The 16,836-nt window shown below is 38.0% G+C and overlaps 1 protein-coding gene across 1 annotated transcript in view; it reads left to right on the forward strand.

The window, feature by feature from the left end:
* The window catches only part of Vom2r55 (vomeronasal 2 receptor, 55), a 66,180-nt gene extending 50,908 nt beyond the window's left edge, over positions 1–15,272 (forward strand). Inside the window, exon 6 of the mRNA NM_001099495.2 lies at positions 14,030–15,272. Within this exon, the coding sequence (NP_001092965.2) occupies positions 14,030–14,958 (929 nt within the window). The 3' untranslated portion in view covers positions 14,959–15,272. The remainder of the gene's footprint in view (positions 1–14,029) is intronic.
* Positions 15,273–16,836: the final 1,564 nt, after the last annotated feature.

Genomic DNA, 16,836 nt, shown 5'->3' on the forward strand with positions numbered 1-16,836 from the left:
GATGTGGTTTCCCTCCTTGTGTTGTAGTTTCCCATCTATTTTCCTGGGTAGGGCTGTATTTGGAGTAAGGTTTTGTGTTAATTTTTGACTTGGACTATTTTGGTTTCTCTATCTATGTGAATTGAGAGTTTTGCTGAATCTCATAGCCTGGGCTTGTATTTGTGTTCCCTTAGGGTCTTTATGACAGTTTCCCAGGATCTTCTGGCTTCCATAGTCTCTGGTAAGAAGTCTTGTGTAGTTCTTAGAGGTCTGCCATTATATATGTTATCTGACCTTTTCCCCTTACTTCTTTTAATATTTTCTCTTCGTTTTGTACATTTGGTGTTATGACTATTATGTTACAGGAGGAATTTCTTTTCTATCCCAATCTATTTGGAGATCTGAAGACTTCTTGTATATTTATGGGCATCTTTTTTTTTAGGTTAGGGAAGTTTTCTTCTATAATTTTATGGAAGATATTTACTGGCACTTTAAGTTGGGAGTCTTCACTCTCTTCTATAACTATTATCCTTAGGTTTTTATCTTCTCATTGTGTCCTGAATTTCCTGGATGTTTTGGGCTAGGAGTGTTTTGCATTTTACATTATCTTTAATGTTTATGTGGATGTTTTTTATGGTATCCTCTACCCCTCAGATTCTCTCTTCTATCTCTTGTATTCTGTTGGTGATGCTTGCATCTATGATTGCTGATCTCTTCCTTAGGTTTTCTATTTTCAAGGTTGTCTCCGTTTGGTTCCTTTATTGTTTTTATTTCCATTTTACAATCTTGGATGGTTTTGTTCAATTCCTTATTCTGTTCGTTTTTATTTTTCTGTGATTCTTCAAAGGATTTTGCATTTCCTCTTTAAGGGATTCTACTTTTTGACTTGTGTTGTCCTTTATTTCTTTAAAGCAGTTATTTATGTTTCTCTTAAAGTGACCTATCATCATCATGATAAGATCTTGCTTTTTCTGTGTGTTTATACATTCATACATATACATATATGTATGATACATATATGGTATCACTGGGCTCTGATGATGCCAAGTACTTTTTGTTTCTCTTAGTTTAGGTTCCTATGCTTGCTTCTTGCCATCAGATTGTCTCTGCTGTTAATTTGTCTTGTTTTCTCTGACAGTGGCTTGACTCATTTGTTGACCTATGTGTCAGCACTCCTATAGACTTGTTTTCTTTCAGCTGGATCTGGGAACAGGTAGTTTCTCCTCAGTTTGTGTGACCTGAAGACTCCAGGTGAGTTTCTTTGTGCAGAAGAGTTGGTCTTACCTCTTCTCTCAGGTGTATAGGCAATCCTGGCAACTGGCTTTCAGCTCTAAGGGTAGGCAAAAACCTGAAAGGTCCTGTTCCTGATTCCTCCTATGTCCCTATGTCCAGAGGTCACAGATGGCACTATGCGGTTTCCTCTTGGGTAAAGAATGTGGGAAGAAAGTAGCTGTGTCCTCAGAGTTCTCAGGACTTTCTATACTTCTGAGGGTCTAGCTCTCTTCCCCATGAGATTTGGGTGCAGGGATCTTTGGGACTGGTTCTGTTCATTTCCCAGTGCAGGCAGAAAGCATCAGGTTCCTGCGGCTGACTGCTCCTATATTCCTATATCCAGAGGCCACTATGCAGGTTCCACATTTGTCAGGAATGTGACCAGAAGTGGGTAGAAGTGGCAGTCTCCCTTGACCTCTCAGGATTATCCGCAGTTCTGGGAGTTCAGTTCTTTCCAAAATGGGATTTGGGTGCAGGGAGCTATGGGACTGTTTTAGTTTAGTTCCTGACAGCCAGAAACCGGAAGTGTACTGTCCCAGATGACTTCTGTCTTATGGTGTCCAGAGGCCTCCAGGTAGCAAAAAAGTTGGTCTTACCTCTGCTGTCAGGTATGTTGGCACTCCTGGTGACTGATTTTCTCAGAGACAATTTAGAGTCCTGTCTACAAGCATAAGAGTGCATCATTAATAGTGTTAGTGATTGGCATTTGCCCATGAGTTTGGTCTCAAATTCAACCAGTGGTTATGGGTCATTCCCTCTATGTCTTCTCCATTATATTCCCTGAATTTCTTATTGACAGTACATTGAGATGCCTGATTAAATTGTACTTGAGTTTTGTTTAAGGTGATAAATATAGGTCTATGTGCAATTTTGTACATGCAGGCATTCAGTCAGACCAGCACCATTTCTTGAAGATGGTTTCATTAATCCAGTGTTTGGTTTTTGGCTTCTTTATCAGATATCAAGTGTCAACGGATGTTTGGATTCACTTCTGACTTTGATTTGACCTTTCGATCAATTTCTTTTTTTCTATAATAATATTAGATTTATTACTATCCCTCTTTTTTTTTCTTTTTTCTTTTTTTTGTCGGAGCTGGGGACCAAACCCAGGGCCTTGTGCTTGCTAGGCAAGCGCTCTACCACTGAGCTAAATCCCCAACCATTACTATCCCTCTTAAATACAACATGAAATCAGAAATGATTCTTCCACAACTTTTTTCTTCCATCTTTATTTTGGGTATTTCTTATTTTTTCATCTTCATTAACTTGAGTATTTTTTATTTACATTTTGATTGTTACTCCCCTTCCCAGTTTTCAGGCCAACATCCCCCTAACCGCTCCCCCTCCACTTCTCTAGGAGTGTTCCCCTCCCCAGCATCCCATTACCGACCTCCCCCAGCAATCACATTCACTGGGGGTTCAGTCATGTCAGGACCAAGGGCTTCCCCTTCCACTGGTGGTCTTACTAGGCTATAAATTGCTACATATGCAGTTGGATTCCAGGGTCAGTCCATGTATAGTCCTTGGGTAGTGGCTTATTCACTGGAAGCTCTGGTTGGTTGTAATTGTTGTTCACATCGGGTGACAAGAGCCTTCCTGTTCTTTCAGTCCTTTCTAAGATTCAGAATCAGACAGGGGTCTCATTCTGAGTTCAGTTGTTTGCTGGTTATATTCGCCTAACTATTTGCCGTATTCTGGCTGTGTCACTCAGGAGATATCTACATCCAGTTCCTGTCTGCCTGCACTTCTTTGCTTCATCCATCTTATCTAGCTTAGTGGCTGTGTATGTATGGGCCACATGTGGGGTAGGCTCTGAATGTGTGTTCCTTCTGCCTCTGTTCTAAACTTTGCCTCCCTATTCCCTGCCAAGGGTATTCTTGTTCCCCTTTTAAAGAAGGAGTGAAGCATTCGCATTTTGGTCATCCTTCCTGAGTTTCATGTGTTCTGTACATGTAGGGTAATTTGATCATTTGGGTCAATATCCACTTATCAATGAGTGCATATTATGTGTGTTTTTCTGTGATTGGGTTACTTCACTCAGGATGATATTTTCCAGTTCTATCCATTTGCCTATTAATTTCATAAAGTCATTGTTTTTGATAGCTGAGTGGTATTCCATTGTGTATATGTACCACATTTTCTGTATCCATTCCTATGTTGAAGAGCATCTGGGTTCTTTCCAGCTTTGGGCTATTATAAAGGAGGCTGCTATGAACACAGTGGAGCATGTGTCTTTGTTTTATGTTGGTGCATCTTTTGGGTATATGCCCAAGAGACGTATAGCTGGGTCCTCAGGTAGGTCAATGTCCAATATTCTGAGGAACCACCAGACTGATTTCGAGAATGGTTGTACCAATCTGTAATCCCACCAAGAATGGAGGAGTGTTCCTCTTTCTCCACATCCTCTCCAGCATCCACTGTCAACTGAGTTTTTGATCTTAGCCATTCTGACAAGTCTGAGGTGAAATCTCAGGGTTGTTTTGATTTGCATTTCCCTTTTGACTAAAGATGTTGAACATTTCTTTGGCTGTTTCTCAGCCATTTGGCATTCCTCAGCTGTGAATTCTTTGTTTAGCTCTGAACCCCATTTTTAAAAGGTTATTTGTCTCCCTGCAGTCTATCTTCATGTTTTATTTGTATATTTTGGATATTAACCATGACCCAGTTATAGGATTTGTAAACATCTTTTCCCAATTTGTTAGTTGCCATTTTGTCCTAGCAACATTGTCCTTTGTCTTACAGAAACTTTGCAGTTTTGTGATATCCTGTTTGTCGATTTTTGATCTTAGAGTATAAGCCATTGGTGTTTTGTTCAGGAAATTTTCTCCAGTGCCCATGTGTTCGAAATTCTTCCCCACTTTTTCTTCTATTATTTTGAGCATATCTGGCTGATATGGTGGTCCTTGATCCACTTGGACTTAAGCTTTATACAGGGTGATGAGAGTGGTTCGATCTGCATTCTTCTACATGCTGACCTCCAGTTGAACCTGCAACATTTGTAGAAAATGGTATCTTTTTTCCATGGAATAGTTTTGGCTCTTTGTCAAAAATCAAGTGACCATAGGTGTGTTGGTTCATTTCTGGGTCTTCAATTCCATTCCACTGGTCTGTCCGTCTTTGTACCAATACCATACAATTTTTATTACTATTGTGTTGAGTACTGCTTGAGTTCAGGGATAGTGATTTTCCCGGAAGTCTTTTTATTGTTGAGGATAGCTTTAGCTATCCTGGGTTTTTTGTTATTCCGTATGAATTGGCAAATTGTTTAGTCTAACTTTATGACGAATTGGTTTGGAATTTTGATGGGGATTGCATTCAATCTGTAGATCGCTTATGGTGAAATGTTCATTTTTACTATTTTAACCATGCCAATCCGTGAGCATTGGAGATCTTTCCATCTTCTGAGGTCTTCTTCAATTTCTTTCTTCAGAGGCTTGACATTCTTATTATACAGATCTTTATTTGCTTGGTTAAAGTCACACCGAGGTATTTTATATTATTTCAGACTATTGTGAAGGATGTTGTTTCCCTAATTTTTTTCTTGGCTTCTTTCTCTTTTGTGTAGATGAAGGCTACTGATTTATTTGATGTAATTTTATACCCAGCCACTTTGCTGAAGGTGTTTATCAGCTTTTGTAGTTTTCTGGTGGAACTTTTGGGTTCACTTAAATATACTATCATATCATCTGCAAATAGTGATGTTTTGACATCTTCTTTTCCAATCTGTATCTCCTTGATCTCCTTTTGTTGTTGATTGCTCTGGCTAGAACTTCAAGAACTATATTGAATAAGTAGGGAGAGAGTGGGCAGCCTTGTCTAGTCCCCGATTTTAGTGGGATTGCGTCGTTTCTCTCCATTTAGTTTAATGTTAGCGACTGGTTTGCTGTATATGGCTTTTACTATGTTTAGGTATAGGCCTTGAATTCCTATTCTTTCCAGGACTTTTATCATGAAAGGGTGTCGAATTCTGTCAAATGCTTTCTCAGCATCTAATGAAATGATCATGTTGTTTTGTTCTTTCATTTTGTTTATATTATATAATGGATTACGTTGATGGTTTTCCATATATTAAACCATCCCTGCATGCTTGGGATGAAGCCTACTTGATCAAGGTGGATGATTGTTTTGATCTGTTCTTGGATTCGGTTTGCCCGAATTTTAGTGAGTATTTTTGCATCCATATTCATAAGGGAAATTGGTCTGAAGTTCTCTTTCTTTGTTGCGTCTTTGCGTAGTTTAGGTATATGAGTGATTGTGACTTCATAGAAGGAATTCGGTAGCGTTCCATCTGTTTCAATTTTGTCGAATAGTTTGGATAGTATTGGTATGAGGTCTTCTATGAAGATCTGATAGAATTCTGCAGTGAACCTGTCTGGACCTGCACTCTTTTTGGTTGGGAGATCTTTAATGACTGCTTCTATTTCATTAAAAGTTGTGGGGTTGTTTAAATGGTTTATCTGTTCCTGATTTAACTTCAGTACCTTGTATCTGTCTAGGAAATTGTCCAATTCCTGCAGATTTTCAAGTTTTGTTGAATATATGCTTTTTTACTAGGATCTGATGATGTTTTTATTTCCTCTGATTCTGTAGTTATGTCTCCCTTTTCATTTCTGATTTTGTTAATTTGGACACACTCTCTGTGTCCTCTGGGTATAAAATAATTTTTATTCTTCATATATTCCTAACAGTAAATGTATCTCATTTCTGAAAGTGATGTGATATTTTATTTTTTATTTATTAATTTCCATTATTTTACAATAAACAAAGTAGACATATGTTCCCTCTGTGGGACATATTGAAACTGAACATAAAGGCTACCGAACTGTTAACTTTTTATAATTCATCTATGCAGACTGAAGACATAGTAATTACATTTATGAGTTTATGTGGATATAGAAGGTATCACATATTACCTCAAAATACTTTCATCAGTATATAGTAATGTTTAGACTCTACAGAAATGTGTTCATTTTGGAGCGAATGAATGGAATAAAGAATTATATATGCCTATACCAATCTAATGTTTTATTTTCTTTGAAAAGACAGATACAATTTTGTGTAACACTTAAAATATAAATTACTGAAGACGTATGGTACAATGTGTTAAACCTATATTTCAAGACAAACCTTTAAACTTGCACAAAGTAAATAATTGTCTTACAGTTCAATCATCACAAATGAATGAATTGGCATTCTCTGTAAAATACACTCATAAGAAGCTAAAATGACACAGCAACAAAATAAAACAAAATGTAGCAGAATACAAATATATTAGAATATGACATTACCATTAAAAGAAATACTGAGAAAGATGTCTCATATTGTGAGAAGAGAGTACAATACAGAATAAACAAGACAAATAAAAGCAAATTTGTCCATAAAAAGAAGTAAATGTACAGACTCTCTACATGCTTTAAAAAAATCAAAAGGAAATATTTTTTATATTAACTTCAGTATTTCTTATTTATATTTCGAGTGTTATTCCCTTTCCCGGTTTCTGGGCAAACATCCCCCTAATCCCTCTCCCTTCCCTTCTTTATGAGTGTTCCCCTCCCCATCCTCCCCCCATTGCTGCCCTCTCCCCAACAATCTAGTTCACTGGGGGTTCAGTCTTAGCAGGACCCAGGGCTTCCCCTTCCACTGGTGGTCTTACTAGGATATTCATTGCTTCCTATGAGGTCAGAGTCCAGGGTCAGTCCATGTATAGTCTTTAGGTAGTGGCTTAGTCCCTGGAAGCTCTGGTTGCTTGGCATTGTGGTTCATAAGGGGTCTTGAGCCCCTTGGAGCTCTTCCAGTTCTTTCTCTGATTCCCTCAATGGAGTCCTATTCCCAGTTCAGTGGTTTGCTGCTGGCATTCGCCTCTGTATTTGCTGTATTCTGCCTGTGTCTCTCAGGAGAGATCTACATCCAGTTCCTGTCAGCCTGCCCATCTTTGCTTCATCCATCTTGTCTAATTGGATGGCTGTATATGTATGGGCCACATGTGGGGCAGGCTCTGAATGGGTGTTCCTTCAGTCTCTGTTTTAATCTTTTCCTCTCTATTCCCTGCCAAGTGTATTCTTGTTCTCCTTTTAAAGAAGGAGTGAAACATTCACATTTTGATCATCTGTCTTGACTTTCATTGTTCTAGGCATCTAGGGTAATTCAAGCATTTGGACTAATAGCCACTTATCAATGAGTGCATACCATGTGTGTTTTTTGTGATTGGGTTAGCTCACTAAGGATGATATTTTCCAGTTCCAACCATTTGCCTACGAATTTCATAAACTCGTTGTTTTTGATAGCTGAGTAATATTCCATTGTGTAGATGTACCACATTTTCTGTATCCATTCCTCTGTTGAAGGGCATCTGGGTTCTTTCCAGCTTCTGGCTATTATAAATAAGGCTGCTATGAACATAGTGGAGCACGTGTCTTTTTTATATGTTGGGGCATTTTTGGGTATATGCCAAAGAGAGGTATAGCTGGATCCTCAGGCAGTTAAATGTCAAATTTTCAGAGGAACCTCCAGACTGATGTCCAGAATGGTTTACCAATCTGCAATCCCACCAACAATGGAGGAGTGTTCCTCTTTCTCCGCATCATCGCCATCATTTGCTGTGACCTGAGTTTTTGATCTTAGCCATTGTCACTGATGTAAGGTGAAATCTCAGGGTTGTTTTGATTTGCATTTCCCTTATGACTAAAGATGTTGAATATTTCTTTAGGTGTTTCTCAGCTATTCGGCATTCCTCAGCTGTGAATTCTTTGTTCAGCTCTGAACCCCATTTTTTAATAGGGTTATTTGCCTCCCTGCGGTCTAACTTCTTGAGTTCTTTGTATATTTAGGATATAAGGCCTCTATCTGTTGTAGGATTGGTAAAGATCTTTTCCCAATCTGTTGGTTGCCGTTTTGTCCTAACCACAGTGTCCTTTGCCTTACAGAAGCTTTGCAGTTTTATGAGATCCCATTTGTCGCTTCTTGATCTTAGAGCATAAGCCATTGGTGTTTTGTTCAGGAAATTTTTTCCAGTGCCCATGTGTTCCAGATGCTTCCCTAGTTTTTCTTCTATTAGTTTGAGTGTATCTGGTTTGATGTGGACCTCCTTGATCCATTTGGACTTAAGCTTTGTACAGGGTGATAAGCATGGTTTGATCTGCATTCTTCTACATGTTGACCTCCAGTTGAACCAGTGCAATTTGCTGGGAATGCTATCTTTTTTCCTTTGATGGTTTTGGCTCCTTTGTCAAAAATCAAGTGACAATAGGTGTGTGGGTTCATTTCTGGGTCTCCAATTCTGTTCCACTGGTGTATCTGTCTGTCTCTGTACCAATACCATGCAGTTTTTATCACTATTGCTTTGTAATACTGCTTGAGTTCAGGAATAGTGATTCTCCCTGAAGTCCTTTTATTGTTGAGGATAGTTTTAGCTATCCTGGGCTTTTTGTTATTCCAGATGAAGTTGTAAATTGTTCTGTCTAACTCTTTGAAGAATTGGATTGGTATTTTGATGGGGATTGCATTGAATCTGTAGATCACTTTTGGTACAATGGCCATTTTTACTATATTAATCCTGCCAATCCATGAGCATGGGAGAACTTTCCGTCTTCTGAGGTCTTCTTCAATTTCTTTCTTCAGAGTCTTGAAGTTCTTATTGTACAGGTCTTTTACCTGCTTGGTTAAAGTCGCACCGAGGTACTTTATATTGTTTGGATCTATTATGAAGGGTGTCGTTTCCCTAATTTCTTTCTCGGCTTGTTTCTCTTTAGTGTAGGGAAAGGCTACTGATTTATTTATGTTAATTTTATACCCAGCCACTCTGCTGAAGTTGTTTATCAGCTTTAGCAGTTCTCTGGTGAAACTTTTGGGACAACTTAAATATACTATCATATCATCTGCAAATATTTTGACTTCTTCTTTTCTGATCTGTATCCCCTTGACCTCCTTTTGTTGTCTGATTGCTCTGGCTAGAACTTCAAGAACTATATTGAATAAGTAGGGAGAGAGTGGGCAGCCTTGTCTAGTCCCTGATTTTAGTGGGATTGCTTCAAGTTTCTCTCTATTTAGTTTAATGTTAGCAACTGGTTTGCTGTATATGGCTTTTACTATGTTTAGGTATGGGCCTTGAATTCCTATTCTTTCCAGGACTTTTATCATGAAGGGGTGTTGAATTTTGTCAAATGCTTTCTCAGCATCTAGTGAAATCATCATGGGGTTTTGTTCTTTCAGTTTGTTTATATAATGGATCACGTTGATGGTTTTCCGTATATTAAACAATCCCTGCATGCCTGGGATGAAGCCTACTTGATCATATTGGATGATTGTTTTGATGTTCTCTTGGATTCGGTTTCCCAGAATTTTATTGAGTATTTTTGGGTCGATATTCATAAGGGAAATTGGTCTGAAGTTCTCTTTTTTTGTTGGGTCTTTGTGTGGTTTAGGTATAAGAGTAATTGTGGTTTCATAGAAGGAATTCGGTAGTGCTCCATCTGTTTCAATTTTGTGTAATAGTTTGGATAATATTGGTCTTAGGTCTTCTATGACGGTCTGATAGAATTCTGCACTAAACCTGTCTGGACCTGGGCTCTTCTTGGTTGGGAGACCTTTAATGACTGCTTTTATTTCCTTAGGAGTTATGGGGTTGTTTAACTGGTTTATCTGTTCTTTATTTAACTTCGGTACATGGTATCTGTCTAGGAAATTGTCCATTTCCTTCAGATTTTCAAGTTTTGTTGAATATAGGCTTTTATAGTAAGATCTGATGATTTTTTGAATTTCCTCTGAATCTGTAGTTGTGTCTCCCTTTTCATTTCTGATTTTGTTACTTTGGACACACTCTCTGTTTCCTCTCGTTAGTCTGGCTAAAGGTTTATCTATCTTGTTGATTTTCTCAAAGAACCAACTTTTGGTTCTGTTGATTCTTTCTATGGTCCTTTTTGTTTCTACTTGGTTGATTTCAGCTCTGAGTTTGATTATTTCCTGCCTTCTACTCCTCCTGGGTTTATTTGCTACTTTTTGTTCTAGAACTTTTAGGTGTGCTGTCAAGCTGCTGACATATGCTCTTTCCTGTTTCTTTCTGCAGGCACTCAGCGCTATGAGTTTTCCTCTTAGCACAGCTTTCATTGTGTCCCATAAGTTTGGGTATGTTGTACCTTCATTTTCATTAAATTCTAAAAAGTCTTTAATTTCTTTCTTTATTTCTTCCTTGACCAGGTTATCATTGAGTAGAGCATTGTTCAATTTCCACGTATATGTGGGCATTCTTCCCTTATTGTTATTGAAGACCAGCTTTAGGTCGTGGTGGTCTGATAGCTCGCATGGGATCATTTCTATCTTTCTGTACCTGTTGAGGCCCGTTTTTGACCAATTATATGGCCAATTTTGGAGAAAGTACCATGAGGAGCTGAAAGAAGGTATATCCTTTTGCTTTAGGATAGAATGTTCTATAAATATCTGTTAAGTCCATTTGGCTCATGACTTCTCTTAGTCTGTTTACGTCTCTGTATAATTTCTGTTTCCATGGTCTGTACATTGATGAGAGTGGGGTGTTGAAATCTCCTACTATTATTGTGTGAGGTGCAATGTGTGTTTTGAGCTTTAGTAAGGTTCCTTTTATGTATGTAGGTGCCCTTGTATTTGGGGCATAGATATTTAGGATTGAGAGTTCATCTTGGTGGATTTTTCCTTTGATGAATATGAAGTGTCCTTCCTTATCTTTTTTGATGACTTTTAGTTGGAAATTGATTTTATTCGATATTAGAATGGCTACTCCAGCTTGCTTCTTCTGACCATTTGCTTGGAAAGTTGTTTTCCAGTCTTTCACTCTGAGGTAGTGTCTGTCTATGTCTCTGAGGTGTGTTTCCTGTAGGCAGCAGAATACAGGGTCCTCGTTGTGTATCCAGTTTGTTAATCTATGTCTTTTTATTGGGGAGTTGAGGCCATTGACGTTGAGAGATATTAAGGAATAGTGATTATTGCTTCCTATTATATTCATATTTAGATATGAGGTTATGTTTGTGTGCTTTTCTTCTCTTTGTTTTGTTGCCAAGACATTTAGTCTCTTGCTTCTTCTAGGGTATAGCTTGCCTCCTTATGTTGGGCTTTACCATTTATTATCCTTTGTAGTGGTGGATTTGTAGAAAGATATTGTGTAAGTTTGGTTTTGTCATGGAATATCTTGGAATCTCCATCTATGTTAATTGAGAGTTTTGCAGGTTACAGTAACCTGGGCTGGCATTTGTGTTCTCTTAGGGTCTGTATGACATCTGTCCAGGATCTTCTGGCTTTCACAGTTTCTGGCGAAAAATCTGGTGTGATTCTGCTGTGTCTGCCATTATATGTTACTTGACCTTTTTCCCTTACTGCTTTTAATATTCTTTCTTTATTTTGTGTGTTTGGTGTTTTTACTATTATGTGACGGGAGGAGTTTCTTTTCTGGTCCAATCTATTTGGAGTTCTGTAGGCTTCTTGTATGCTTATGGGTATCTCTTTCTTTAGGTTAGGGAAGTTTTCTTCTATGATTTTGTTGAAGATATTTACTGTTCCTTTGAGCTGGGAGTCTTCACTCTCTTCTATACCTATTATCCTTAGGTTTGATCTTCTCATTGAGTCCTGGATTTCCTGTATGTCTTGGGCGAGTAGCTTTTTCCACTGTACATTATCTTTGACAGTTGTGTCAATGATTTCTATGGAATCTTCTGCTCCTGAGATTCTCCCCTCCATCTCTTGTATTCTGTTGGTGAAGCTCGTATCTACAGCTCCTTGTCTCTTCTTTTGGTTTTCTATATCCAGGGTTGTTTCCATGTGTTCTTTTTTGATTGCTTCTATTTCCATTTTTAATTCCTTCAACTTTTTGATTGTGTTTTCCTGGAATTCTTTCAGGGATTTTTGTGACTCCTCTCTATGGGCTTCTACTTGTTTATTTATGTTTTCCTGGAATTCTTTCAGGGATTTTTGCGATTCCTCTCTGTAGGCTTTTATTTGTTCTCTAAGGGAGTTCTTCACGTCTTTCTTGAAGTCCTCCAGCATTATGAACATATATGATTTTGAAACTAGATCTTGCTTTTCTTTTCTGTTTGGATATTCCATGTTTGCTTTGGTGGGAGAATGGGCTCCGATGATTCCATGTAATCTTGGTTTCTGTTGCTTGGGTTCCTGCGCTTGCCTCTCACCATCAGATTATCTCTAGCGTTTCTTTCTTCTGCTATTTCTGACAGTGGCTAGACTGTCCTATAAGCCTGTGTTTCAGGAGTGCTGTATACCTGTTTTCCTGTTTTTTTTTCAGTGAGTTATTGGGACAGAGTGTTCTGCTTTCGGGCGTGTAGTTTTTCCTACCTACAGGTCTTCAGCTTTTCCTGTGGGCCTGTGTCTTGAGTTCACCAGGCAGGTCGCTTGCAGTAGAAAAGTTGGTCTTACCTGTGGTCCCGGAGCTTAAGTTTTCTTGTGGGGTGTTGCTTATGAACTCTCCATGGAAACAGTTTTAAATATGAAACCTTTCCTAAAATTTTGAAAGTTATACCCAGCATGATATGTAAAATTAAACACTACCAAAAACATATATTTTTCTTTCCATGGATATTGATTCACAGGGATATAGCCTTTAAAAGTTGTACTAGAAGAACAAAGGAAACCTAAATAAACTATTAAATAAGAGTTTTCATAAAAATATTTTAATCTTGAAGACTTCTAATGCTTTAGTAATTTAATAGGTATGAGGTGGACTTAATATTTAAAGGAACTTACATCCCAGAACACTGGCCTGAATTTGATTGCAGAACAAGGAAGTAGATGAGAGAAATAAGTCCTGGTAGCATTACTCTGACATCCACATACTCATACTAGTATATGTGACATCTTCCTGCCAAAACAATGGAAGAGTTGGGGAAAGATGTAAGAACTTTGAAAAAATATTTAGTGGTATCCAATCAAGATCAACATGAGAATGAGAAAATTTCTAAAAATTTCATAAATAAAAATGAATGTGTCATACATCTGAAACCACCATCATTTTAGAGGAAAATTCAGTCAATAATATATTCTTTCAAATTGAATTCATACATTCATTTTGAAATTAAGAAATATTTTATAAGAACTTTTGTAAGGACTAAATTAATTATTGCTGGGTAATTTTGTATTCTCATGACTTAAAAGAATGTGTCAATCATATTGCAAAAATATACACAAATCACTTTGTTACAAAGAGAAAAAAACATGGAATAGTTGAAGACCCAACAAAAATATGTGGCCTTTTGGAAGGTGGTGTCCTGAATGTTTTTATTTTTAATTTGATACAATTTACTGACAAAAAGAAACCATAGTTTAAAAAATGGCTGTAAGGACTGGCCTGTTTATAAGCTTTTTGATCATATTTGTGGTTAGTGATTCCTGTGGGCTGGTCTAGTCCACTATGTGTGGTACAATCTTAGTGGTTGTCCTGAGGTACATAATAAAGTAGTTGAAAATTGCACTCCTTGAAGGCTATACAAAACCTCACCCCATTGACTCACCTGTACTTCGTGCCTCCCTTGATTTCCTGCCTGGTTTCCTCAGTGATATATTTATAAGGTGTAAGATGGAAAGTAGCCTTTCCTCCATAATTATCTTTTCCTAATGGGATTTTAGAAACGGGGCATAAACCTTATCTTTTGGGATTATTTATCTTATAATACTCAGTTGTTTATAACTAAAGTAACAAGTGAACATAATTGCAACAACAATCCAATGACTTGCAACTGTAAAATATATTAGGGTAAAGGGAAATCTTTACCATGCATTCACGTCTAAATTCTATTACCACCAGATATGCAACAGTGCATGAAGTGTCCAGAAACTCACTATACAAATGCAGAAAGGACACAGTGCCTCAGGAAAACTATAACATTTCTGTCCTATAAAGATCCCTTGGGGATGGGACTCACAATCATATCTCTGGGATTCTCTGCACTCACAGGTCTTATTATTGGAGTCTTTGTAAACTACAGAGATACTCCAGTTGTGAAGGCCAATAATAGATCTCTCAGTTACATCCTGCTCATAACTCTCACACACTGTTTCCTCTGTCCTTTACTCTTCATTGGACTCCCAAACACAACCACTTGTATCCTGCAGGAGAATCTTCTTAGACTTGTCTTCACAGTGGCTTTATCATGTGTGTTGGCCAAAAGCATCATTGTTGTCATGGCCTTTCAGATTACTGCTCCAGGAAGAAAGACAAGGTGGTTGCTGATATCAAGGGCCCCAAATTTGATAATTCCAATTTGTACCCTGATACAAATACTATTCACTAGTATATGGCTGTGTACATCTCCTCCATTTGTTGAAGTGGATGCTCACTCTGAACGTGGATATATCATCATTCTATGCAACACGGGATCAACTCTTGCCTTCCATGGAACTCTGGCCTACTTGGGTGTCATGGCTATTACTAGCTACTTCATGGCCTTTTTGTCCAGGAATCTGCCTGACATATTTAATGAGGCTAAGTTCCTGGCTTTCAGTATGCTGGTGTTCTGCTGTGTCTGGATCACCTTTCTCCCTGTCTACCACAGCTCCACAGGGAAGGCTGTGGTAGTTATAGAAATTTTCTCTATCTTAGCTTCCAGTGCAAGCATTCTAAGCCTAATATTTGTTCCAAAATGCTATGTTATTTTGTTTAGATCAGAGAAAAACACCATTCATGCAATTTTCAATAAAAGACTTCATAGAAGTAAAACTTTATTTAAACTATAGATCACATGATTTTTCAACTAAATTGAATACTACTAATTGTCTACCACTCTAATTTTCAAATATAAGGCTATAATATGGTCTTCCAAATATGGCTTTGTGGGTTATGTTCATCTTAGTAAATCTTATATTCTGAGCCTGACCTGCTGGCATCACACAGTGAAGAAACCAACTTTCTGAATTCAACTATTGTTTGTTGAGAACTCCAAATAAATAAACATGTGTAATAAATCTTTTGAAAACACCATAATTTAAGATATGATTGCATGAACTTTCACTGTTTTTCTCATTTAATAAATTTTTTCTGCTTAGATCTATTACATTTTGGAGTCATGATTCTTTTCTAATTTGTTTTTTTTAATTCCATTTTTCTTGGTTATTTTGTGTATTTACATTTCATATGTTAATCCATTTCCCTACTCTCCCATACTCACCCTACCCTCTCCCTGATTTCATGAAGATGCAACCACTCCCACATTTATACTTCTACCCCAACACCCTAGCATTTTCCTTCATTAGAAAAAGAAGATTCACAGGTCAAAAGGCTTTTTTGCTCCTATTGTTTATGGACAATGGCAACCTGTACTACATATGCATCTGGAAATCTATGGTCCCTCCTTGTGTATCAACTGGTTTGTGGTTTTGTCTCTAAGAGCTCTGTTAGGCTCTGGTTAAGTGATATTGTTGTTTTTCCTCTGGTGTTGATAATACCTTCACCTCCTTCATTCTTTTCTCTCCATTGTGTTTTGCATGCTCACTCCAATGGATAGATGCAAGCATCCTCATCTGTATCAGTAGTGGTCTTGCAGAGCCTCTTAGGAGTCATGCATACCAAGCTCCTGTCAGCAAGCACTTATTGTCATCAGCAATAATGAGTGGGGTTCGTAGCTGCATAACAGATGGATCCCATCCCCATGTGCGCCAGTCACTTGATGACCTTTAATTCTGCCCCTATTCCACTCTTTGTAACTGTACTTTGTTCTCCCTTTTTGTAGATATTTTTATTTACATTTAAAATATTATTCCCTTTTCTTGTATCTCATTCATAAGCTCCCTATCCCATTTTCTTCCCCCTTATTCTATAAGGGTGTTCCCCCTCCAGAAACACTCCTTCCTGCCTCCTCACCCTTACTTTTCCCTACACTAGAAGGTCCAGCCTTGGCAAGAACAATAGCTGCTCCTCCCATTGGAGCCCAACAAGGCCATCGTCTGCTACATATGCAGCTGGAGCCACAAGTCTGTCTATGTGCAGTTTTTGGGTAGTGGTTTAGTCCCTGGAAGCTCTAGATGGTTGGTATTGTTCTTACGGGGTTATCAGTACCTTCATCCCCTTCAATCCTTTCTCTTACTCCTTCAATAGGGACACTGTTTTCAATTTAATGATTTCCTGCTAGCATTCGCTTATGTATTTGTCATGAACTGGCTGAGCCACTCAGGAGATGACTATGTCAAGCTGCTATCAGCATGTACTTCTTGGCATCAGCAATCTCATCCAGTTTTCATGGCTGTATATATATACTGGAACACCCCCCCCCCGTGGGACAGGCTCTGAATGGTTGTTGTTTCAGTCTCTGCTCCAAACTTGGCTCCACGTTTACTCCTATGAGTATTTTTGTTCCCCCTTTTAAGGACTGAAGCATCCATACTTTGATCATCCTTCTTGAACTGCATGTGGTCTCTGGATTTTGGCTTGGGTAACTGGAGCTTTTGGACTTATATCCACTTTTCAGTGGTTGCATAGAACTTTTGTTTTGTTTTGTTTTGTTTTGCTTTGCTTTGTTTGTGATTGTGTTACCTCACTCAAGTTAATATTTTCTAGTTCAATCCTTTGCCTATGAATTTCATGAAATTCATTGTTTTTGATAGCTGTGGAGAACTCTA

The sequence above is a fragment of the Rattus norvegicus genome, chromosome 7 (assembly GCF_021556685.1).
Source record: "Rattus norvegicus strain SHRSP/BbbUtx chromosome 7, alternate assembly SHRSP_T2T, whole genome shotgun sequence".
Classification (NCBI taxonomy): domain Eukaryota; kingdom Metazoa; phylum Chordata; class Mammalia; order Rodentia; family Muridae; genus Rattus; species Rattus norvegicus.